Below are 24,227 nucleotides of genomic sequence, written 5' to 3' on the forward strand. Positions count from 1 at the left end.
GTCTCAAGAATATGAGGAACCGGAAGCTGGTAAATCCTCGCATAGTAAGCTTACCTGTAATAGTAGAGCTACAACTTGGCAGATAATATCAACAGCTACCTTATCTTCAATTATCCTGAGATAACCTAAAGATAGATGAAATGAAATTTAATTTACTACTTTATATTGCAGATCAACAAGAAGTAGTATCCGCTAATACTTCCAAAGATGAGACCGAAAATATAGATCAAAGTAGAAGTTCGAGGTTAATAGATACTCGACCACTATGCAAATATGGAGGTAAATGTTACAGGGAAAATCCCTTACACTTTATGGAATACCGACATTCAGGTTCGAAAATCCACGAAATATTAATTATCGTGCAATAGTACTAATACTCGTAGATATTTTTGTTCTTTTATGGATCTTTAACCACTTAATTTTAGAAGTTTACCTTCTGTATATTGTGTTTAAAAGTCTAATAAATATTCTACTTGTAGGTGAGGCAAACAGTAGGGAAGTAACCGAAAGTCCCAGAAAAAAATTGAAAAGTCATGACGTTCGAGTCGAGCAGCCAAGAGTAGAAACGAAAGAGCATAGCCAAGACCAGGCTGAGCCTGATCAAATGTGTAACAAATATTCATATTATTTATCTAAAGTTCGCGGTCTTAATAATAATTACAATAGTAGAACCAGCAGTATTCATATTAGAGGTAAGATATTTAACCAAGTTTATTGGCGAATATCTCTATTGCTATAAAACTAAAATCCTGATTAATCCATTTCTAGAAATTCTTGCCTTAGAAAAGAGTGAATTAATATCATCTATACAGGTATTTGATTTATAGGAATAGCAGTAGCAAAAACTAATGCACATCGGTAAAAAGAAAGTATAAGCTAACCTAACTTATTGGAATAATCTTCGTTCTCAATAAGTTCAATTACATGTTTGATGTCAGTTGGCTATTGGACCAATACCCAGAAGATTACAGGTAACAAGAAATTTTGATGTTTATAGTTGAATACGGTACCAGTTTTGCTTTAAATATGGAACAAAATTACAAATATGCTACGGGCCAAAGTTGCTACCATAAATGATTTTTTCTCCGTTAGGAAAAATCCAGTTTTAATTGTACACGGTTACAGCGGCCAGTCTCGCAATAATTTAGAGCAACAAGGGCAACCATTTCCAAATGTTAAATTTCATCAGGTTAATTGATCACTTATTTAATAGAAATTTAATTCAAGTAACAACTTCATTAAACGTACTAAATCATGCTTTAATATAAATAAATCAATGCATGGCTAGTGATGTCAAGTAACTCTTGTTGAGTCCTGTTGACGTAGTAAAATAAATGAATATAATTTACAAATAAAATTTCACTCTTTAAGGCAAAATTAGAAATGGCCTATGGTACGCATCACAGGTACGTGTAGTAGATAAGTAAAATTTTAGCAATTTAGTGATTGCTGTAGATAGATCGGAAGTCATACGTTTTTAACAATATTTTTTACAAGTTTGTGAAGCGATTGGTGGGTATTTTTTGCAAAATCTAATAATTTTGTAATCATTACAGTAAGATGATGTTTCTATTGTACTCGAACGGACTACGAATTGTTATTCATACCGCAAATCTAATCCCACAAGATTGGGGTCGTAGAACGCAAGGGTAATCGTGACAACCGATAATCATAAGTGTATTTACATCCTTTAAATTTCACTTTTAATAAGAATTTATATTTGTTAAACTTTTGCTATAGTATTTGGATAAGTCCACTATTTCTGAAACGATCAGATAAATCAGAAATGAACATAGCAGATGATACTGGATTTAAACAAGATTTACTGGTAAGAATTTAAATTGATTAATGTTTATCATGATGAATCGCTGCCGATACTTTAAAGGCAATGTCAAATGTCATCTCTGATTCATGAAATGAAGTCGGATTAATGTCTTTTTATTCTGCGCGTATTTAGGATTATGTTGCTAGCTATGGACCGGCTTTATTTGAATGGAGAAGTCGAATTATGGAGCATGACATGTCATCCGTAAAGTAATTTGCAAACTTTATAAAACGATTATGATTGGCATAATTTGATGTATCTTACGATTATTTCATTGCTACTTCTTGTACAGCGTTTTTCTAATAGCTTCGGTCCCTGGTAGACACGCTGGTAAAAATATTGATAAATGGGGACACTTGAAACTGCGAAAGGTATTTGTTGTTATAATGACTTTATGACTGAGTATTCTTTATTAATTGTACTACAACATTTCGTAAGATTCTAAAACGTAATGGGCCAAGTAAGGATGATGTATCAGCAAATTGGCCAGCCATATGCCAATTTTCTAGCATTGGTTCGCTTGGTAGTAAGCGTGATGCATGGTTGTATAGCGAATTTAGGACTAGTTTATCTTCCACATCAACGACAAGGTTATCTCAATTGGGAGAAAGAAAAGCTGATGTTAAGCTGGTTCGCTTGCCAAATATTTTTTTAAGAGTATCGGGATTAATCAACATTGTAATTCATGAACTGTTGAAAATTTCACAAACTTAGATTTTCCCGTCTGTAGAAAATGTCCGAAATTGTTTAGAAGGTTATAAAGGTAAGGTAGCGATTTAAAATTAGTCTTGAATGAATTATCTTTGTAGTCCATTATGTTGTATCAGTTTATAGCTGTTACATCATTGCTTTTGCGTATTAAAGTTTATCGTAGTACACCTAACATTTGAATTGCACTACTTAAAACGTTAAAGGTGGTTCTTGCTTACCATACAATCGGGGTACCGCCAATAAACAACCTTGGCTAAATTCCTTATTACAGTAAATAACATTTTTTACCGTAAATTTAATACTCGCAGTCTATTTCCTGTAATTCTATCGTAACATTGTAATTATCTATTTAATGCGAAGCAATTGGGCTGCCAAAAAAACTGGACGCCATCGTGCATCTCCTCACATCAAAACTTACACTCGCGTATCACCAGATAATACAGAATTAGCTTGGTTTCTTATAACCAGGCAAGTGTTGTTTTCTTATTTTATGCACATATACAGTCAATGATATGGCAGAATAATTCAAGTGTATTTTTATGTCATAAATGATAGCGCAAATCTTTCCAAAGCTGCTTGGGGCACAATGGAAAAAAACGAAACGCAGTTGATGATTCGATCTTATGAAATTGGTGTACTCTTTCTACCCAAGCAGTTTGTAAGATACTGCAATAATTGCATTATTACTGAATTCTGATAACAATTTAAATTATAGCGTTTGAAAGTTAATGGTAATTGTGATTTCGAAATGTAAAGGGGGATGGTAAGACATTTAAAACTTGTGACCTGAAGACAAACTGGTTAATTCCTTACGATTTACCGTTGATTCCGTACGGACTTCAAGGTATATTTAACAATCAATGTAACTTTATATTTTAAACAGCAATGTCATCAAACAGCATGGCATCCTTGATAATCTTTCTATACGTATGCATTACGTAATCATGCTGACTATGCTTTAAATTTCGCTTTTTGTTAGATTCCCCATGGACATGGGATACACCTCATCTTGAGCCTGATACTCATGGTGCTCAGTGGATTCCAGGAGGATATAAAGCCTTTAGGGAAAGCCGCTATGATAAAGAGGAACAACCATGAAAGAAAAACGGAGGAAGAAATTTGCACTGGGTAATCGGAAAATGATTTTGCTTTTCTCAACTTGAAATAGCATACTATGTAGTTGTGAAATATCTAAACTTTTGTTACTATATAACTGCGGCCTTGATGGACCAGTTAATACGTATATATATATATACATCGCGACGTATGTTACTGTTCATCTTGCCTTCCTGCTTGATTCCTTGAATGTATTATTTTTCGTTACTTAACGTGATGTATCTAATTTTTGTAACAAAGCACAAAGCGTGGAAGCATTGGCTAATCGATCTTGTCATAACTGTGCTTGTTACGGTGATAAGTCTTGAATTGTACAATTCTAGTTGACCAATTTATCTGTAAAGACTGATAATGTATAGTATCTGTGTGTATAGTACATTGTAATACGATAGAAACAACAGCATAATACTGTTGCATAAACTGCAAACTGAAGATGGAAACGTAGCGAGAATTGCAATTGTTAACTGAGTGAATATTCTCTTTAGCATTCTTACATAAATAAAGCAAGTGTTGAATGAAACAATAAAACTTTTACTTTATTTAATCTTATTAACCGTAAATATTAATATAAACATATGTACAAAAAATGAGCTGCTTCACGTTGATGAAATTAATTTGACATTCTAAATAACGGAAACTAGTTATTTCTCAACATTCTATCATTAGGAGTAATATTTAATTAGCACAAGAGATGGATTCGCAGGTACAAAACTGGATATCCATGCTAAGGTGATTGTCGCATAACTCTGAAATAGAATTATTTTAATTATTTTCCGTAGCGTAAATCGGAGCCAAAATTCTATTTTTACTCGTCTCAATAATGTGACCGTTCAGGATCATCTCGTCAAGGATCATATAAGCTTTTTCGACATTCATGGTAATCTATTCGGGTAGAAAGAGCATATTATGGTATTCAAAATCTGTCAATTCAAATCTCCTATTATTATCCAAACACAGTTATTGACAAAAAATTGGACCACGATATTAATTTAAAGCATTCTTACATCTAGTTCGGACTGTTAACCGGTGACCATAATTTTTCGCATCGATTGTCAGAGAATTGAACATATAAAAATTAAGTATAGAGAGTTATCCATAATAGCAAAAATCCATCGATTCATAATTATCTCTTGCACTATCATTATCATGGGATGTGAATAATTGATGAATAGATTAACACGACTTTAGGTAGATTTTGTACCAATCTGCTAGCAGTATGTTGATACTGTATTATTTATTAACGCAAGCACTAAAATGTGATTGAGCTTTGGAGGTAGTTACTTTATAATTTTATCATACGCGTAACTTACCACATCGTTAAAATATCGGTCAAAGGTTTCTACTAAATTTTGAATCAATTCCAGGATACTTAATTCATTCTAGATTACGTGGTAGTAAATGGAATATTAAAAATTGCATCAGATTGATTAATTTCTATTTATTGAACACAGCTGTACGTATACGAGTATGCTCTCGATTACTGTTCATATAGCATACACTAATCTTTTAAAGGATCGTCATTGTATTAGTTAATGAATTAGTTCAACCTCGATACTAATACCAATAATGACAAAATGCATTAATGGAGAGTCATAGAATATAAGATTTGGATGAATTGAGCAGGTATGATTGTATGAACATCACTTTGGACTGTACAAATGACCTCATTTAGTCAAGATCTAGCCGTGCATAGCCTACCTCATCGCTATCGACACCGACGATAAAAAATAAGGACATGTACCGTCGATAGATAAGCATCATGTTTTGATATTCTAGGAATGAGCACTATAAATAAATAAACGAATAAGATAGTTGTTAGTATGTGGCGTACAGGTGGAGAAAGCTCGATCTATTGTGATCGACAAAAATTGTGGTCCATATTTTCTCTACATGTGTACAGCTTTGTCCTGCAGTAGCTCTCTTTGCCACTTTGCATGATTAGCTGAATTTAGAGTCATTAGTTTGATGAGATGGAAACAATTGTACTAGGAGGAGTATAGATCGCTTATCCACTTATAGCGATTACATGATGATCATGGAGGAAGGGCCAGCTTGGATAACTGTATATACTTACATGGTATACTCGTACGGTTTAAATTGTCAGTTTGCTAATCACTAAGAATACGAGTGGAAGAACTTCCATATCATGATGGATCATTTTGATCAGTCACCCCCATTGACGCCTGTCAATGCGGTGTTTTATCCATAAAGAATAGTACTGATTCGCTCGTTTTATTACCTCTTTCTTACTTCGTGGTAAGCATTTCTGAATAGTCTCACGTTCTAGATTCTCTCTTTCTTCCCCAAGAATGTTGTGATAGTATCTCGAAAGCCGACTTTGGCCATCTTTGTTCACCAAGAGTATAAATTTGATCATTACTTTGTCGTGGATCGCTACAGTTTTCAATCAATCATGCCCTAAACAGTATCCAATAAGTCAATGTTCATGGCTTGTCCAGCTTATACCTGCCTTCCAATGATCGTCTCCCTTGCCAGAGAAGAAGCGATGGAGTTTTATTTATTTATTTTAGAGTTAACAGGATCAAAATATGGAAGAATTGTTGATGACGACGACAGATGAGAATGTTGCTTAGCATTAGAATCTTTGCATACCGTGTATAGTCCAGGTCACAGCGCTGGGCAAGGACAGAATGACGGACTGGCTGTTGCCTGAAACTAGTCTAAGATGGACAAGGTGGAGAAAGCTTTCCTGCTGCTTGTATTTAATGTTGAATTAAATCAGTTCAATAGTTTATCTCATTAAGATAGCCGATCATGATAATTTACTGATGAGCTACTAGAATGAAACTTGAATTTACGGTTTCGGATAACGGGATGTGCTGGTGAATGCATCATCAAGCTGTAGCATGTTGCAGAGTTCGCCATTTCTTGCAAGCAAACATTGATGATCCATTCGTTTGCATAGCTACACAAACTGAACCTTTAACATGTCTAACCTCGTCAATTATGACAAACATTGTGTAGGTGTTGCTGTTTCTGTTTAGAGAGCTAGGCGAAGGTTGTAGACTGATTCAAAGACAATGAGTGTGTCGAAAACACTATCACATTGAACGGCAGTTGGCGAGCTGGAGCAAGCGGCAAAACAACTGCTAATGCAAAATGGCAGTCAATAGTATGTTTAAGTGAAGAGATAATTGAATTGCTTTGCTAATTGCATTTGTCTCTCCAGGACAACACCATGTTTTCCATTGAGGCATTGAAAGCGGACGACATGCATACTATTACTATTGGCTGGAAAGCATATGTTGACATTATCGTGATAAAACAACATTGCACATAGAAGGCGTGCCTTGAATTAAAGCCATCATCTCTAGGCCCTTCCAGCATGAAGAAAGACAAGAAGTGGACTTGAAACTTATCACTTGAACGTGAACTGGTGTAACTAACACTATACTGGAAAGTGCTGACAGGGTGTATTTACTTTATTTTAGAAATACAATCCTCAGCAAATTCAAAAAGTCAATCACAGAGCCCTTGCATTTTGAAGTTACAGTAGTGTATTGTGAAGGTAGGCTAAAAAGGGAAAGATGCAAGGGGTCTATGTCTTTTGCTGAAGTGGCCATTATTGCTTCGATTGGCCCGTTTTCACATATTATGTATTGTAGAGTCCTTGCATGCAAGACTTTGATGTAGACTGATCAAGTCTACTATTGGCACCTCTTCCTGGACGTTCCAATTTTAGCTCATGCAAACGCATGGCTATGAATGGTAGTCCCTTTGCTAACTGATTTACTCACTGCAAGATGACTTGAAGGTGCAGCAAGTTGCATCGAATGGATATCCAAGCTGTTTAGATACCCGATTGAAGCACTGTAGACTGTAGTACAGTCGTTTCGATGGTCGGGTAGAATAAGATTGAAAGGTATTTCAGCAGACAGTAAGTAGCATGCAGTGGGCCGTCTGTCTTTGCAAATCGGTCGCCATTTTTCTGCTACAATGATGTCCAATGACCTGCCATGAATTGACAATATTGACCGATCGACTGGATAGAGAATGAATGTAGGCATAGGCAGAGTCATGGACTCTTCCACTACCATCCATTTTGAGGACATATTATACTTACATTATGTAGATAGAAAGCAAATCAAAGCATGGACTTGATTCTACAGTAGTAGTCTATATTCATTTCTTCGTCTCTACTACTGATTCCTGACTGCTACAGCGTTGCAAACAATATTATAGATAGAAAGCAGTAGTAGTCCATGTTCATTTCTTCCTCTCTACAGTACTACTAATTGCTGACTACTATAGCGTTGCAATCCACTTTGGTCAACGTTGCAAACATATTATAGCTAGAAAGCAAATCTAAGCATGGACTACTAGAAGACTTGATTCTACAGTAATAGTCCATGTTCATTTCTTCCTCTCTACAGTACTACTAATTGCTGACTACTATAGCGTTGCAATCCACTTTGGTCAACGTTGCAAACATATTATAGCTAGAAAGCAAATCTAAGCATGGACTACTAGAAGACTTGATTCTACAGTAATAGTCCATGTTCATTTCTTCCTCTCTACTACTGATTGCTGACTGCTACAGCGTTGCAAACATATTATAGATAGAAAGCAAATCAAAGCATGGACTACCGGAAGACTTGATTCTACAGTAGTAGTCCATGTTCATTTCTTCCCCTCTACTACTAATTGCTGACTACTATAGCGTTGCAATCCACTTTGGTCCACGTTGCAAACATATTATAGCTAGAAAGTAAATCAAAGCATGGACTACTAGAAGGCTTGATTCTACAGTACTGTAGTAGCCCATGTTCATTTCTTCCTCTCTACTACTAATTGCTGACTACCATAGCGTTGCAATCCACTTTGGTCAGCGTTGCAAACATATTATAGATAGAAAGCAAATCAAAGCATGAACTACTACAAGACTTGATCCTACAGTAGTAGTCCATGTTCATTTCTTCCTCTCTACTACTGATTGCTGACTGCTATAGCGTTGCAAACTTCTTCTTCCTCGTTGCAAATTTCTTCTTCTTCTTCTTCGCTCCTCCAGGCTATGACGCAATGAGGTATCGTAGAGTGTAGAGTGCACAGTACCAGGTACTGTACACTGTACAAAAGAGACGGTACCCCATTGGAGGCCGTCGAGTAGATATACTCTGTCAGCTGTCCTGGAATAGGATTTACACTGGAAAGCGGCGCGACCATGGTTACTTTAGATCCGCCATAGTCAACATCAGCGCCACTTGAGGTACGACACTAGGGACCACCACCAGCACCGTTTGGTTGGCCATACTGGGAATAGGTTGGCGATAGTGATAAGAGACTTATGTATAGCGCACACAGTCATGTTACAGTACGCACTCGTCGTGTGGAACACGAGTGTCGGTTCAGCACGAACCCTGGTGGTCGAAAATCCCTTCTATAGTCAATCATAACACTCAGTCCAATTCATAGTATTATAACTAGAAATAATACCCTTGAAATCGACACACCACTAACAGGCATCCTTTGACCAGGGGCAAACTTAACCCTCTGCCAGGTAGACGTCGGTTTGTCCAGGGGCAGTATGGGAAATTGGAAACGATGATGGAGTCGGAAGGAGGCAATATGCAAGTCCAGGTTGAAATGGAGCCACCAATTCATCAAGAAGAACCCGATCGAAAAGCAGAATATACGATTCCAGGAATTCTACATTACCTACAGCATGAATGGACACGATTTGAAATGGAAAGAGCCCATTGGGACATTGAACGAGCTGAATTACAGGTAGAGAATCTTGTTGTCGACAAGGAGGAGGGGGGGGGGGGAGAGAGAGAGAGAGAAAGGCAAGTAGATTTAATCCTTCTGGCCAAGGCCATCGTCTCTCGATTCCTAGACGATCGCTACTAGAATACCACACGTCGTCATCATGTCGTCTTTAGCCATGCTAGTTAACAGAGATGGCGTAGACAATCATGCTTCTTGCCTACTTGATCTTTTTCCTTTCTTCCTCCACCATCGCTTAATTGCAAGAGAGAGAGAGAGAGAAAGGCAAGTAGGTTTAATCCTTCTAGCCAAGGCCATCGTCTCTCGATTCCTAGACGATCGCTACTAGAATACCACACGTCGTCATCATGTCGTCTTTAGCCATGCTAGTTAACAGTCATGGCGTAGACAAGAATGCTTCTTGCCTACTTGATCTTTTTCCTTTCTTCCTCCACCATCGCTTGATTGTAATACGATCCATTGGATCTTTCTCATCCTATTTGTTGTTCATCATGCTTGTTGTTAGTCAGAAATCAGTTGCTAAAGTAACTCTCTTCTACCTATTGGAGTAGATACGATCGATTGTATTCCCCTTTCATCATCGATCATAACAAGGATGGAGAGTAGAATTCTCCATCGCAATCTCCACAGTGGATTTCTCCTTCCCCCCCCCTAAAAAAAAATCCCTCCGATCATGTTTACGCTTCTGCCGAAGTAGTTCGATCGATGATGATTTTGACGTTGTAAAGTATCTCTAGCTTGAATAAATCATCGATCATAACAAGGATAGAGAGTAGAATTCTCCATCGCAATCTCAACAGTGGATTTCTCCTGACTCGTTCGATCGATGATGATTTCCATGTTGTAAAGTATCTCTAGCTTGAATAATCATCGCTCTACGATGACAACGGCCATCATCAAGAGCAGTCGTCGATCATGGCGATGATGGGGAGGTTTTGAAGGCAAAGGAAATCGCCAGCCATGACTTGATGCAGGCTATTGCAACAGACGATCATCATCATCATCATCATGTCTTCCTACTTGGAGGACGATTGATGTCTTTTCCAATAATAGTGTCGACATATTCGGATGGCTGAGACAGTGTATTCGAACACCTTGGCATGTTCCTATTCCTCTATTCCATGCGTAGACACATGACTGTGTAGGGTTGGATTTTCCAGCAATAGTGCTAAAAGGTGTTGGTGCCATTTTAATCTTTCACGTCGCCATCTATAACTTTGCGCTTAGTAGGACGACAACGAATGCATTTCCAATAACATGACTGATAATCTCTTCAACTTGAATCGTGTAGAGAGTCAATATCGTTGTCAAATCCAATTCATTTCACTGGTTATTTTTCCCATCATTAGTGTTGGAGGATAAGTTGGAATCCGTTACGGCGATCGATCTGAAATCAGCCGTTGTAAAGGATGATGTCGATGATGATTATTTAGCCCATCTATCCTTTACTAACCCACGGAGATCCATCTTTCCTCTTGCTTTATTGTAGTGCCATCACTACTAGCATTTTCTTCATCCATAGCATCATCTTGCGGTGTAGAATAGCGCTGAAATAGAGATACATTGAATCCAGTCATTCGGTCAATCCATTTTACATCAACCCGTTTTATCTCGGCTAAAAAAATATTTTGACAAATTTTTCCATCAGCATCAGATCGCTTGGTGCCTGATCATCTTGACACTCTAGGATGAACATCAACAATCGTCATCGCTGTTTGTTAGCGATGATGATCTTTCCCTGTTGATTCCTCCATACCATGACTGCAGTAATCATGTCAATTTGTAGAGTCGTTCCTGATGCCTAGAAGACGTTGCTCTGTCCTAGGCAAGATTGCCATTTTACTCTATCCAATCCATGACATAACCCTATCTGAAATAGAGAAATCATTGACATGGAGATCTCCACCACTGCTTTTGTCGTTGATCGTTGGGATGGATTTCTGTTTTTACATGGAGCATGGCAATATTGAAAATGCAAAGTTCTTAACACATGCTTATCCATGACGCGTTTGTAGTAGACGATGGTCAATTTCAGGATGGATATCGGCAGGTTGAATGGCTAAATGATTAGTAACCGATGCCCAATAGTAGGCGAAAGATCGCCATTTTACCCTATCTAGTAGATGTTATTGACTCATACTGATCGACTACTATTTTGATAGTAGACAGTTGGGATGGTCCGTTTCAGTTTTTTTCATGTGGCATAGCCACCGTTGAAATGGAAAACGATTTACCTCAGACGATCCACCGCTATCCTTTTAGTAGACAGTTGCGATGGCTCATTTCAATTTTGATGGTAGCATAGCCATCATTAAATTGGAAAATGGTTTACCTCTCGGGTGATCCATTATTATCATTGTATTCATGACGGCTAGAATGATCCATTTCAATTTTGACGATGGCTTAGCCATCGTTGAAATAGAAAACGATTTACCCCAAAAGATCCACTGCTATCCTTTTAGTAGATAGATGCCATGATCCATTTCAATTTTGATGGTGGCATAGCTATCGTTAAATTGGAAAACGGTTTACCTCTCGGATGATCCATTACTATCATTGTATTAATGACGGCTAGGATGATCCATTTCAATTTTGATGGTGGCATAGCCATCGTTGAAATGGAAAACGATTTACCCCAGATGATCCACTGCTATCCTTTTAGTAGACAGTTGCGATGGTTCATTTCAACTTTGATGGTAGCATAGCTATCGTTGAAAATGATTTTACATCGGATGATCCATTTGTTTGCGCTATTCGGTTCGACATTTTTGAGTCTGATAGGTGGCCATACCAATCGATTGATAAAAGATAGAGTAGCTACGATACCAAATCAGATAGTTTTCCTTGCTGTAGTCGGTTTATTGGATCGAGGTAATCTTGCCGTTGATAGTCAACACTCTCTCATGGATGAGAACGATTTTGTCCGCTAGAGGATACTGCTACCGAATAGCAACTATCAGAGAATTTTCTTTGCAGATCAGGACGATTCTATAAGCGCCCATCGGCAGGAATTCTTCCGCTTTTGATAACCTTAGGAAAGGATCCTGACGAAGGCCAATTCATGTCGATTATACGTATAACTAGAACTGATTTAGTCAAAAGCTTGGAACAACTGAAATCTGAGTTCAGTAATTCGTACCAGCAATGGCTGAGAATTGAATCATTTTTCTTTTTCGAAATTCATTCTGATAGACTAGTGATACTTCTACATCATTCAAGGTCAGGGTTTAAATTGATTTAGTTTTGAAAAATTTCTCATCTGCTGTAAGTCATTGGACATCTCCTGTTAGCCGTTAAAGTAAATATCTTCCATTAATCTGATTCAATTTACGCCTGGCCAACGTTTGCTTTCAAACGAATCAATTCTAAAGATTTTTTGCAATGGTTGTTTATCAACTATGGATTAGCGTAGTTAATTTAATTTAAAGACCGTTTTTACAAAGTTGTTTAGAATCAGAACAGTGAACAGCGATCCAGAATTTACCCGAACTGTTCTTGAATCCTAAGTTTTTCCTCTATAACTATATCAATTGATGATCAACGCTGTCCTTAATGGCCCTTAGCATACCGATCGATGGACTATGCTTATTCTTTCTAAAACTACTGTACAAGAGTAATCTCGCTGAGCAAGAATATCAACACTCGGGTCCTTTTTGCCACCATGGCACATGATTTTCACACTTAAAATAATAAAAATAGCCATCTTGTAATGCTTAATAATTAATTATTAAAGCATCAATCGATAGCGTCTGCCGTCTATACAGAGGATCGATATTATTAATTCCAATTTTATCCTCAGTACTGCATAATCAATGCCTGATAGTTATTGCTTAGACAGGGTACCGTATAGTGCTCATAGGCAATTGATTTCATGAAGAGGAAAGTACTTGTGTTGTGGCGCATTAAATTCCATCGAGGGAATGAGGGAAGAAAACGTAATTGGATACCGGCTAAAGACTTCACGATGACATCAATTTTATTCCTATTGATGTAATCCTTTCTTTCACACAAGAATAGATGGGCAATGTTGATGATATCCTATTTGAAAGAACTACAATTAAATACAGACTGTGCGACGCAATGGGATGTTACAATAATTAATGTATAAACACGCCATTAATCACTATCCACTATTGCAATCAGACCAGCCTGAATGATCTATTGATCCCAATGTTTGCATTTGATCAACTTGATTGCCTTGTCAGGCTATTCGCCAATCTCGATTGTTTAGTCAAAGGAATTTCTAGACACTTTGGTTCATGGATTTTGATGAGACTTTCTATCCGTCTACTATCTTAATTAGACAGTATCCTTCTCGTCTCCTTGTGACTTTCCCAGCTTTTTTACTATTACATGAGGGCTGACGATCCTAATTGGCTTTGAACATCATCTACCGGTTGTGCAAGTTATGATTGAAAGATTTCCCCTTCACTTTATAGACGAATACGTGAATAGTTTTACCTCGATTAAATTATCCATCAATCCACCTCTTATTACTGTAAAGTAACTTTCGTATTAAATATTGTTTTCTTAATAATTGAAATGTTATTTTCATAATTTTCAGGGTCGCATCGCATTTCTTCAAGGAGAACGCCGAGCTCAAGAAAACTTAAAAAATGATTTAGTAAGAAGAATTAAAATGCTGGAATACGCCCTCAAACAAGAGAGGTTCGTCAACGTTGATGACAGTCTTGAACTAGTTGTAGTTTTAAAAACTTTCGTTGTTTCTCTTTGTAGCCAATACAAGGAGTACAGTGTTAGTTTACTCAAGTATAATTGACCTATCAGTAGTCTTGGGTAGCGCTATTTCAAAATGAAGATAAATGTCCTATAGCTTTTGCAATACATAGTTTAGTAATAAGAGACTGTTGGATAACTATTCCTAATACCTCTTTGACTACATTTATAATAGGACAAAATTCCATAAATTAAAATACGGGACAGATCTAAAATTTGAGGATAGCAAAGCCGATGCAGTAGCCAACGAGGAAGAGAAAAATGGTAACAATTAAACTCTCGTTAGAAAATTGCATATGATCGATATTTGCAATTATTACCCGTTCTTCTTTGTATAAAATCAAAGTATTGTATCCTAGTAATGATGTTAGAATTGCTTATTAATGGGAGGATGTAGAAAACTTCTAGATTGACCTTAGAGAGTATATCACATCAAGTCTATATTGATATTATGTTGAACGATGACAATTTAAAATACTTGCAGTTGCTACCTAATTTATTAGAACACTTAAATAGAGCTAAAGGTTAAAATACACATCCTCCTAAAGCTGTATAAAGGATGAAAATACTTTAAAAATTAAATTTCTCATACCTTCATTAAAACGACAACGATAATTGAAATTACATGCAGTGACTACCAAACTTATTAAACATTTAAGTAAAACTAAAGGTTGAATCACACATCCACCTAAAGCTGTAAAAATGATGAAAATACTGTGCTAATTGCATTTCTCATGCTTTAATTTTACTAGCTGGTCCATTACCGAACGAAGAAATCGGAGATTTAACTTGGAGACAAGGAAGACAATTGCTCAGACAGTAAGTTAATTCATTTCCTTTAATCATATCAAGCAGATTGGCTCAGAAAGGCTACAGAATGATCTGATAATGTAATCTTCATAAGCAATTACTATGTAAGGTGTGAGATTACTGTACTGAGACTGAGAGATTATGTTATTATCTCTAGCCTTAAAATGGGTCAGGTTGTCAATGAAGTCTTGTGAACTTAGTTTGAGCCATTTATCTATCTTATGTGCTTAATAGCATACTACTAGACATAGTATCACTATTATACGCGTATGCTTACTGAAAGAATTTCGTCGGTACGTCATAAAAGTGACCGCTGTAATATGCATCACCATTTACCTTACAGATATTTACATGAAATTGGCTATACAGACACGATTCTAGAAGTTAGATCAGCACGAGTACGTTCTTTAATGGATCATTTGTCATTCGGGAAAGCTACTTCTGCGGCCAAAGATGAAAGTAACAAGGGAAAACCAGAAGCATCCAGAAAATTAAACGAAACCCAGCCAAGGTACAACGAGCATGACATGGAATGAATTGCATACCCGTAACAAGCGATGATAAATAGGATTCAGAATTCACACTTGCTTGTTGTTTACGTGATATGCAGTTCTACCCATAAGATAAATACGATGTATCGTTAATAATTCATTTGTGTAATAGTTACGATAGAGCCGACAACATGATTGCAGCAGACGATGAAAGTGCTGGAGCCGAAGACGCAATTATGTCAGAGTTCAATTTTCTTGCTATTGAAGGTACATATATACTCGATATTGAAATGTAGCCGATTTAGAAGCGATGGAAATCAATTCCAGCTTCAAACTGCGCCTAAATTTGCTAAATATTATACAGTGTAATTAAACTATACATGACATATATTCTTTCTTACCGAATTAGACGACTCTGAAGAAAATGGAGCAACATACTTTGAAGAAGGAGGCAACGATGATGATGACAACGTTGATGGCCTACCTACTTCATCTGATGATATCATGTTTGATAACAGTAAAGATGCATCGATAGCATTTATGCGTACTGCTGAAAGTGGTACAGACGATAGTATGATAACCATAATAGAAGATGCTATGGCTGTCAGCCCAGAAGAAGCTGCTGCTAGAGCGTTAGATGAATTCAACTTTCTAGTTGCAGAGGATAATGAAATTGAAGCTGATGAATCTACAGCTGACAAAAATGCTGCAAAAAATCGTAGCGAAAAATTAGGCTTAGGTAATTTAGAAATGCAATCTGAATGGAACGTTGATGCATCAGCAATCGAAAAGTTGAAAGAGCAATACAAAAAGGAAAGAAAATCAAAGAAAGTTTTAAAACGTTAGTTATAGTAGTTAATGCTTACGGTAGTTCTATCTTAATTAGCAATGAGTCCATACAGCTTAGAAAATTTCGAATTGTAGTCCTGCTCGTACACTCTTTTAAAGTAAATCACAAACGTTATTATTCTTTAGGACCTACAAGATCGTCGTTACAAGCAATGCTTGTCAATCTAGGAGAAGATGAAGGTTCCTTCTCATCAAAAGGATTCGGTGGCCCAGGCGGTGACTTTGGTAATCCAGATATGGAACAACCTGGATTACGAGGTGTTAGACCGTTTTCTGCTAGTAAACCAATTGTTCTTGGTGATGAATCTGTCGAGGGTGCAATTAGTTTAGGCGATTTAGCTGGTCTTTCGATATCCAATGAAGCTGAAGCTCTCAACAACGAGGTAGAACCATCAAAAATTATTTTCTTAATTTTGAAGGCGACTATCATGATATTATAAAAGCTCATTCGTATGTCAATTTGGTATTGGTAAACTCATTTTTACATACTTACATTTACTATATAGTCTGCGTCTTCCGGAATAATGCCTCAACATAAAACTTGGACCTTAAAATATACCCTCAGAAGGTCAGCTTCTTGTGTAGTAATACTAAAAGTTAAATCTACAGATGTGAACATTAATTTAATCTTATTCTTTTTAAATATTTTGCGAGTAGTCATTTCGATTGTGTTCGGTCGTTAGCATTTCATCCTTACGAGAATTTATTAGTATCGGCATCGGATGATCAAACGTTGAAATTATGGAATTTGCAACAAAAAGGGTCTAAAAGGTAAATTAACGTGAATTTTGTAACCTGTGTTTAGCGATTGATGATCAATCTTACCAGTTACGATCCCATTGAAGACATGTATTATCTTCTTCTAGGAATATGCAACCTGAAATTGAGCCACTTTATACGTATCGTGGCCATAGGTAATTGACTGCAGTTTCTGTAAACTACTTTAGTTGTTATTGTTACTATCTAATTACGGCTTACTGGATTGCACTCGTTTCACTATACGATGTTTTTAAATTTGCCCTACTTTATCATTTTAATAGGGGTGCCATTTTATGCACTACCATTTCCTCTTCTGGAGATACAGTCTATAGTGGCAGCACGGATGGCGAAATAAAATGCTGGTCACTTCCTTCCATTGAAAGCGATCCATACGACAGCTTTGGTAACTAATTTTCTGTTGATAGATTATCATTAAAAAGTTGATCAGTCTGTAATGGCTATAGCTAACGTTATCCTATTGGGCTGCTAGACCCTAGAATAGAAAAGGGAGCTTTGTCAGGGCATACAAATGCGGTCTGGAGTATTGCCGTACATCCCGATAGTGAACACATTATTTCATGTTCTGCCGACGGTACCTGTAAACTGTGGAGACCTGGCACCCTAGCCACACCTTTGATCGCTACTTTTACTGCAAATGAAGGTATTAAATCATGACATAGACAGATCGTGCCATTGTAAGTATCTACTCTGTATCTAATTTACTCAATCGCAATCATTCTATAGATGATGGGATGCCAACGTCAGTTACGTTTTTACGTAATGACTGTAATCAAATGGCTGTATCCTACACTTCTTCGCAAACTATTATATTTGATTTACATACTGCAAAGCCAATTCTGCGCCTTAATTGCGCTCAAAGCTATGGTAAGATGATTTCCCAATTATATACTCTTATCCAAATTATTTTAGAAATATTTTCTTAATTGTATCTCTAAAACGTGTAAACTAATCACAACTTCTTGTTATCACAGATGGCACTTTAAAATCTCAGATAAATAAAATTACCTCCCACCCAACCTTACCTTTACTTATCACTGGCCATGAAGATCGATTCATACGCTTCTTTGATACAAACAGTTGTAAGCTTTTCTGAACTATAATATTTATCCTATGTTGATCTGTATTGAGTTCTATTTATTGCCATTTGCTAGCTCAATTGGTTCATTCTATAACTGCGCATATGGATGCTGTAACAAGTTTAGCGATTGATCCTAATGGATTGTATTTGATTTCAGGAAGTATGTTGGTAGACATCAAATGTGCTAGATTGCATTATTTAGTAGTAATTGACGATTTGATATCATTGCCATTGTGTCACACTAGGTCATGACTGTTCGATACGCCTGTGGAATATAGAGAGGAAAAGTTGCATTCAAGAAATGACTGCACATCGTCGAAAATTTGACGAATCTGTGCATGATGTCGCGTTTCATCCATCCAAACCCTTCGTCGCTAGCTCTGGCGCTGACTCTGTCGTAAAAGTCTATGTTTAATAATGATTCGAAATTACTGTATATACCGTATTCAAACTAAATTTCTATAACTTTGTATGTTTTGACTTTGCAATAATATTATATATATAACTAATAACTCCATGTTATCGGAGCTTTGCAATTTAAACACAACCGGAATAATAAGCGGACTAGATTATAAAAATTTTTATGTATGATAATGTACTAGATTGTACAGTTGCCACTCGACAGATTGTTGTCTTGAGATTGTAAGTCCATATTTTATGAAATGTTGTTGCTGTCGTCATTTTTAATACGGTTATCCAAATTGTTTATGTCAAATTTTTGCACGTTTAGAAAGTATTGGAACCTTTTCTTTTCCAAGATGTACAAATTACTTTTTTGTTTAATGTGCTCTACGCTAAAATTTATCATGATATTACCAACGTGGTTAACATTTCAGTATTAACATTGGAATGAGCTGGAAATGTTGGCTGCGTCGTCAAAAGAAGAAGAGAAAATGGTTAGGGAAAGATTTTTTAATTGTCATTATGAAATTACAACTACGCCTTATTGCTCCTAAATTACGAATCGATTGTCACAGTGCATTTATGATAATAAATTTTTGACGCGTTTATTTCGTATACTCTTCCATGAAAATCCTAGGAATTGTATTAAGCATGTATAATAATACAGTTTCCTCTATAGCTGCACATGTTCCTGTATAATTTTAGCAATGTAATAGCTATGGAGAAGGCTTTTTACCTTGCAATCAAGTTATGTCATTGTGTCATAATTATGATAATTTACTGGTATAATAGAATTCAATTTTCTTTTTTGATTTGTTGCTTACCACTGTGAATTGGCTGATTTAATTTACTTTTTAAGATTGCTGAAAATGGTTGTAGCCCGCTATTGCAGCTCTACTTGTGGCTATATACCTGTACGTACGTGGAATATTGTTGAATAGATGAATCACAAAAGTATAAGGAGATTGTTGAATGAATAAATGCAAACTATACGTTCTCAAATGGAAGGATTAATCATTGGAGCGATTGTTCTTGGTGTCTCGTTATGCATTGCCAGTACTAATTCAGTAAAGATTGCATTTTAATTTAGTTATTAGCCTTCGATGCTATCATTATTTTAAATCGCACTATTGTCGCAGTCAACTGTACGTTTACAGCATTTCAAATAGAATTAGACTGTACATAGCAATCAATTAATGAGCTAGGATTTCGTTAAAGTATTATAATTTCATTTTTTCATGACGGATTTTTAATATCAATGCAACCTAGCTCAAACGCGTACTGTAGGAGCTAGCTAAGAGCATGGGCTAATAGCCAAAGATACCTGATTATTGCATATGTTGCAGAATTGACAGTAAAGTCAATGCTCCTACGCCACCGCAGTCAATTGTACGTTTACAACGTTTCAAATAGAATTAGGCTGTATACAGCAATCAGTTAATGTGCTAGGATTCGTTAATCCATTATGCTGTAATTCCATTTTTTCATGACGGATTTTTAATATCAATGCAACCTTGCTCATACACGTACTGTAGGAGCTAGCTAAGAGCATCGGCTAACAGCCAAAGATACCTGATTATCGCATATACGAGCAATCAGTTAATGTGCTAGGATTTCGTTAAAGCATTATAATTCCATTTTTCACGACGGATTTTTAATATCAATGCAACCTAGCTCATACGCGTACTGTAGGAGCTAGCTAAGAGCATGGGCTAATAGCTAAAGATACCTGATTATTGCATAAATATATTACCGAATTAACTGTAAACTGTAAAGTCAATATTGACCCCTAAGGCAATAAGGTTTTTCGTGCAAACTAGAACAATCACCCTCTTAGTATGCCATACGGTGATGATCTAGCATCTATGCATCCGATGGTGTTATTTATGCCACTTCTATTCATTCTCACCTAATCCAAGCCAAAAATCGAGCAGAGCTCTGCAGGAACTCTGCACAGCTAACCTTCTTACAAGAGATTGCACATTCTACATGATTAGACATACAAATTAGAGTAATTTTCTACACAAGCAATTTCAAAGCCTATTTGCTATTTCAACTCTCTTTTAAAGCGTTAATTGGTTGATTTAAGTACAATTTTCTCGATTATAACCATGTTGAAGAGAGAGGGGAAGCATTTATGATGAAGAGAAATGTCAGCAATACGTCATAGTGTAATATATAGGGTATCATAAACATTACTACTGACTCAGTACTAATCTTGAATTTGTGCTGATTCACATTGAAATCTTATACTCTTTGACTATAGCAACTGGATCAGTTGTATTCGACCATACAAATTGCTGTTACTTTGAGTCATTCCCTTTTTCTGCAGTCAAGCAGTTCTTGTTGTCATTACGACGGTGAAGTCAAAATGTCTCCAGCTTGCTTAGCTATATAGTCGATGAATAATGAAATTGCGAGGTAAGAAAAAGGAAATAGGCTGTTATCCACCATGAACAGTAATCTACAGTTAGTTACAGTATAATGGTAGTGTTCTATTTATAGAAACTCTTCATACTTTTCATTCTTTGCCAATTATAAATCAATAATAATGTCTACTACAGCTTGTCCGTTCTTATCCACTATGGACACCAAGCTACCCCACTCTTGATTTTAGTACTATAGTATTTACTACTTTATAGAGAGAAGCTTTTAATACTTCCTATCGTTGGCCAACTTTAAATCAATTTCTAAATATAAAAGTTAAGCCACAGTATATATCAGCCAAATAATCGTCTTTCTGTTGACAAGAGAGAGTTGCTGATGACAACTGCTCTGCAATCCTTTGGAAGTATTATAGTTATTAAAGATACGCTATACACGTACCTATTAGCATTAATAGCAGACAAGAAACAGCATTTCTACTGTAATTTAGACTTGACTTTGTGCTTAAATTATGTCTGGTTGATGACTATGACACCTTTACGTGCTTTTTATGATAATTGTAGATGAAACCCTGAATTGAGTATAGATCTGAAATACTGATTACAAACTATCAAGGAGATGATGGAGGTAGGTTAACTTCTCGAAGCTTAACTCAAGCATTTATACCGCTCTATTCTGTTACAATCTTCAATTATAAATATAGCAATATGCTCAACATGCTAACAGGAATGTAGATATCCTTATCAAAAAGAAAGTTATTTGTAATATGCAATTTAAATATCAACCCCTACAGTACAGTACAGTAACAATCGATAAACATGTCGATAAAGTTATGTTTAATGATTGTAGAGTAGCACATAGCAAGAGTTGATCAGTTCTGCTCTCTGTAGCAAAATGTTTTCCCACTCTCCTAGACTACTTTCGTTGTGAATTTTCTACAAAACTCCTCAGAGCCTGATGCACGAGCATGTCGATTAGACGGTGCCAGTCATCATCATCAGACAGTTATTGTTTACAAGTAGATCTATTGATCTTAATTACTTTATTAGTATACATCAAATTGAGATATCAATAGCAATAATGATATCTTTCCGTGTACATTCTAAAAAGGCAGTAATTTTACGGTTACATAGGAGCTATCCCATAAACTCCATCCGAAACATGGACAAGCTATCGACAAGGAATCCAAACAGCAAGATCAACAATATGCTAATTATCACACTAGATATCGTCCTCCGTTTCTGCATAACATACCTCCTCCATCTTTTACAATACTAAGGCCTCCTACTCTCCACGGTAAAATGTTGTACTGTATACTTGAAATGTTACATGGTATTAAATGTGCGATCTAATATTACATGAAACATCATTAGCAAAGGTTGTTTGTATTACAGAAGAAAAATAAAGTTGTATGTTATCATTTACTGATACTAGAAAAGAGTGCTGCCATGCCTTCGAAAGTAGCAATGCCAAGTTTGCAAACTCCGCATCTTTTGAATACCTCTACTGGAGGATTTAATCAACAGTCTCAGCGTAGACTTGCTCAAAGTGGTGATTATAGTAAGAATACCCGCGGTAAGTTTATCAATAATCATTTGATTACAATGCACAAAATTATCGCCTCCATGTATATTAAATACTGGTAGTCAAGTAATTTTGAAAAATAAACGCTTTGTAATTAAGGATAGTTCCAATCGACACATAATTTCTTGCAATAAGTCATAGAATCATAATATAAATATGAGGTATCCCTCTACTAATTTCATTGTTATTCATTTTTCAATGCTATGATGATAGAATATGCATCATCTAGTTCACTAGAACAGCTATGCCGAAAAATGGGCGCGTACTTTGATTGCTCAACTCAAAAGCTGGAAATTCCCCCTGATAAAAAGCCTCTATGTAATAAAACTCAATTTAAAAGGATGAGACGTTACTATTGGGGAATAACCCAACAAATACAACGCATCATGTCCCTGCAACCTAGTGTATATAAAGTAAATATCAACATTTCCAAAGTAAATCTTTACCGGCTACGACCCTATATCTATATTAACCTTAAAAAATGCTTCTATTCAGTACCGTATCCAATCAATGTACCCCCAATGATAGTTTGTATTACAGAAACCGTTATTGGTCTTATTAAGCATAAGAACTACATGGGTAAACAAGTTGAAGATTATCTGCTGCAGTGCTGTGCCAGTCCATTAGCTTGTCGCAAATACTTGGTGCAAATTTGGGAGATGTTACTGGAATCGTCATTTAGCGATCATGGTGTGGCCGATAATATTACCCAATTAGAATTAAAGGTACAACATAAAGATAACAGTGTTTTAGATTACGCCATGGCATGCTGTGCTGCCATGAAATATATTGACAATTATGTTCTGGAGAACTCGATTGAAACGAACGACATGCAGAAGGAGGGAAATATCCTTAAATGCAGCTTAGGCCAGCAAGAATACAAACTTGATGACATAAACATTCACTTGGAATCATCATCTCGACGTCTCTTGAAGGGATCTGACGATAATTCCAAAGAGCCAAATGTAGGCTCGACAAGTGAAGCAACTGCAAATCAGACTACAGAAGTTATCCATAAAGATGGAGTAGATATACCCAATACGTCGTCTAACAGTAATATAAATAAAGACATTAGTCGTGTCAGTAACTTATCCGGAAAAATAGCAAAAAGGTCACGTCGAAGATCTACATTTGGCCGATGCTCAGCCACAGATAGAAGCAAGCTTTTCTTGCAGTTAACTGAAATGAAAAAGACCTTGATATGACATATTGCAACTAATGGTAATGCTGTATAATGCTTTATACTCCTTTTTTATATCTCTAGGACTGCGGTGATCGCCATTGCCTCCTGTGTTGTTGCTCGTAGGACAGACATCTTCATCCTATAGCAAAATTTTGTCGATTCTTTATACCGTATTAGAATATTGTTTTGATTACGATGATGGCAATAGCTACTCTGTTGTGGGTTATAAGGCAAACTTTATATATAATTTTATTAGTCTGCATCTGATTACCAATCCATCACTATCACTTTGTATTGTATGATATTGTAAATACTTGAATTACAGAAATTATAACCTGTTTTGACTTTTACAAGTTATTATTTATAAATCTTATTTGGCTTATTAAAAGGTTTAATGATTGATTAATCGATCCATCATGACAACGTCTGCTAGCACTAGCCTTCAATAACCTAAATGCCATAGTGAGATTCAAAAATTTCCAGTAGATATCCTTATACGTATCATTTGAAGTTAATACTTGAACTATTCAA

At 36.2% G+C, this 24,227-nt stretch overlaps 4 protein-coding genes across 4 annotated transcripts; 3 read left to right on the forward strand and 1 right to left on the reverse strand.

The window, feature by feature from the left end:
* Nucleotides 1-283: 283 nt before the first annotated feature.
* Nucleotides 284-3,634, forward strand: TRIADDRAFT_19546 (uncharacterized protein; the record flags this gene model as incomplete). Its single annotated transcript, XM_002108354.1, has 16 exons — nt 284-692; nt 769-812; nt 916-971; nt 1,093-1,189; nt 1,372-1,406; nt 1,557-1,649; nt 1,741-1,828; nt 1,958-2,034; nt 2,118-2,196; nt 2,264-2,455; nt 2,540-2,588; nt 2,740-2,806; nt 2,897-3,010; nt 3,092-3,194; nt 3,293-3,380; nt 3,516-3,634. 16 exons carry the CDS (start codon nt 284-286, stop codon nt 3,632-3,634), a joined length of 1,710 nt encoding a protein of 569 aa, XP_002108390.1.
* A 780-nt stretch (nt 3,635-4,414) lies between these two features.
* Nucleotides 4,415-6,029, reverse strand: TRIADDRAFT_18389 (uncharacterized protein; the record flags this gene model as incomplete). Its single annotated transcript, XM_002109083.1, has 5 exons — nt 4,415-4,534; nt 4,657-4,668; nt 4,963-5,031; nt 5,351-5,437; nt 5,892-6,029. The coding sequence occupies 5 exons, from the start codon at nt 6,027-6,029 to the stop codon at nt 4,415-4,417; spliced, it is 426 nt and encodes a 141-aa protein (XP_002109119.1).
* Nucleotides 6,030-9,256: 3,227 nt separating this feature from the next.
* Nucleotides 9,257-18,557, forward strand: TRIADDRAFT_19874 (uncharacterized protein; the record flags this gene model as incomplete). The annotated part of the gene is made up of 16 exons (XM_002108355.1): nt 9,257-9,397; nt 13,962-14,065; nt 14,310-14,398; nt 14,887-14,953; nt 15,288-15,403; nt 16,001-16,226; nt 16,343-16,667; nt 16,791-16,852; nt 16,942-17,046; nt 17,130-17,198; nt 17,325-17,446; nt 17,534-17,704; nt 17,788-17,928; nt 18,036-18,143; nt 18,216-18,302; nt 18,388-18,557. 16 exons carry the CDS (start codon nt 9,257-9,259, stop codon nt 18,555-18,557), a joined length of 2,103 nt encoding a protein of 700 aa, XP_002108391.1.
* A 3,820-nt stretch (nt 18,558-22,377) lies between these two features.
* TRIADDRAFT_52823 (uncharacterized protein) lies at nt 22,378-23,718 on the forward strand (the record flags this gene model as incomplete). Its single annotated transcript, XM_002108356.1, has 2 exons — nt 22,378-22,504; nt 22,727-23,718. 2 exons carry the CDS (start codon nt 22,378-22,380, stop codon nt 23,716-23,718), a joined length of 1,119 nt encoding a protein of 372 aa, XP_002108392.1.
* Nucleotides 23,719-24,227: the final 509 nt, after the last annotated feature.

This window comes from Trichoplax adhaerens, genomic scaffold, assembly GCF_000150275.1.
Source record: "Trichoplax adhaerens TRIADscaffold_1 genomic scaffold, whole genome shotgun sequence".
Taxonomy (NCBI): Eukaryota; Metazoa; Placozoa; class Uniplacotomia; order Trichoplacea; family Trichoplacidae; genus Trichoplax; species Trichoplax adhaerens.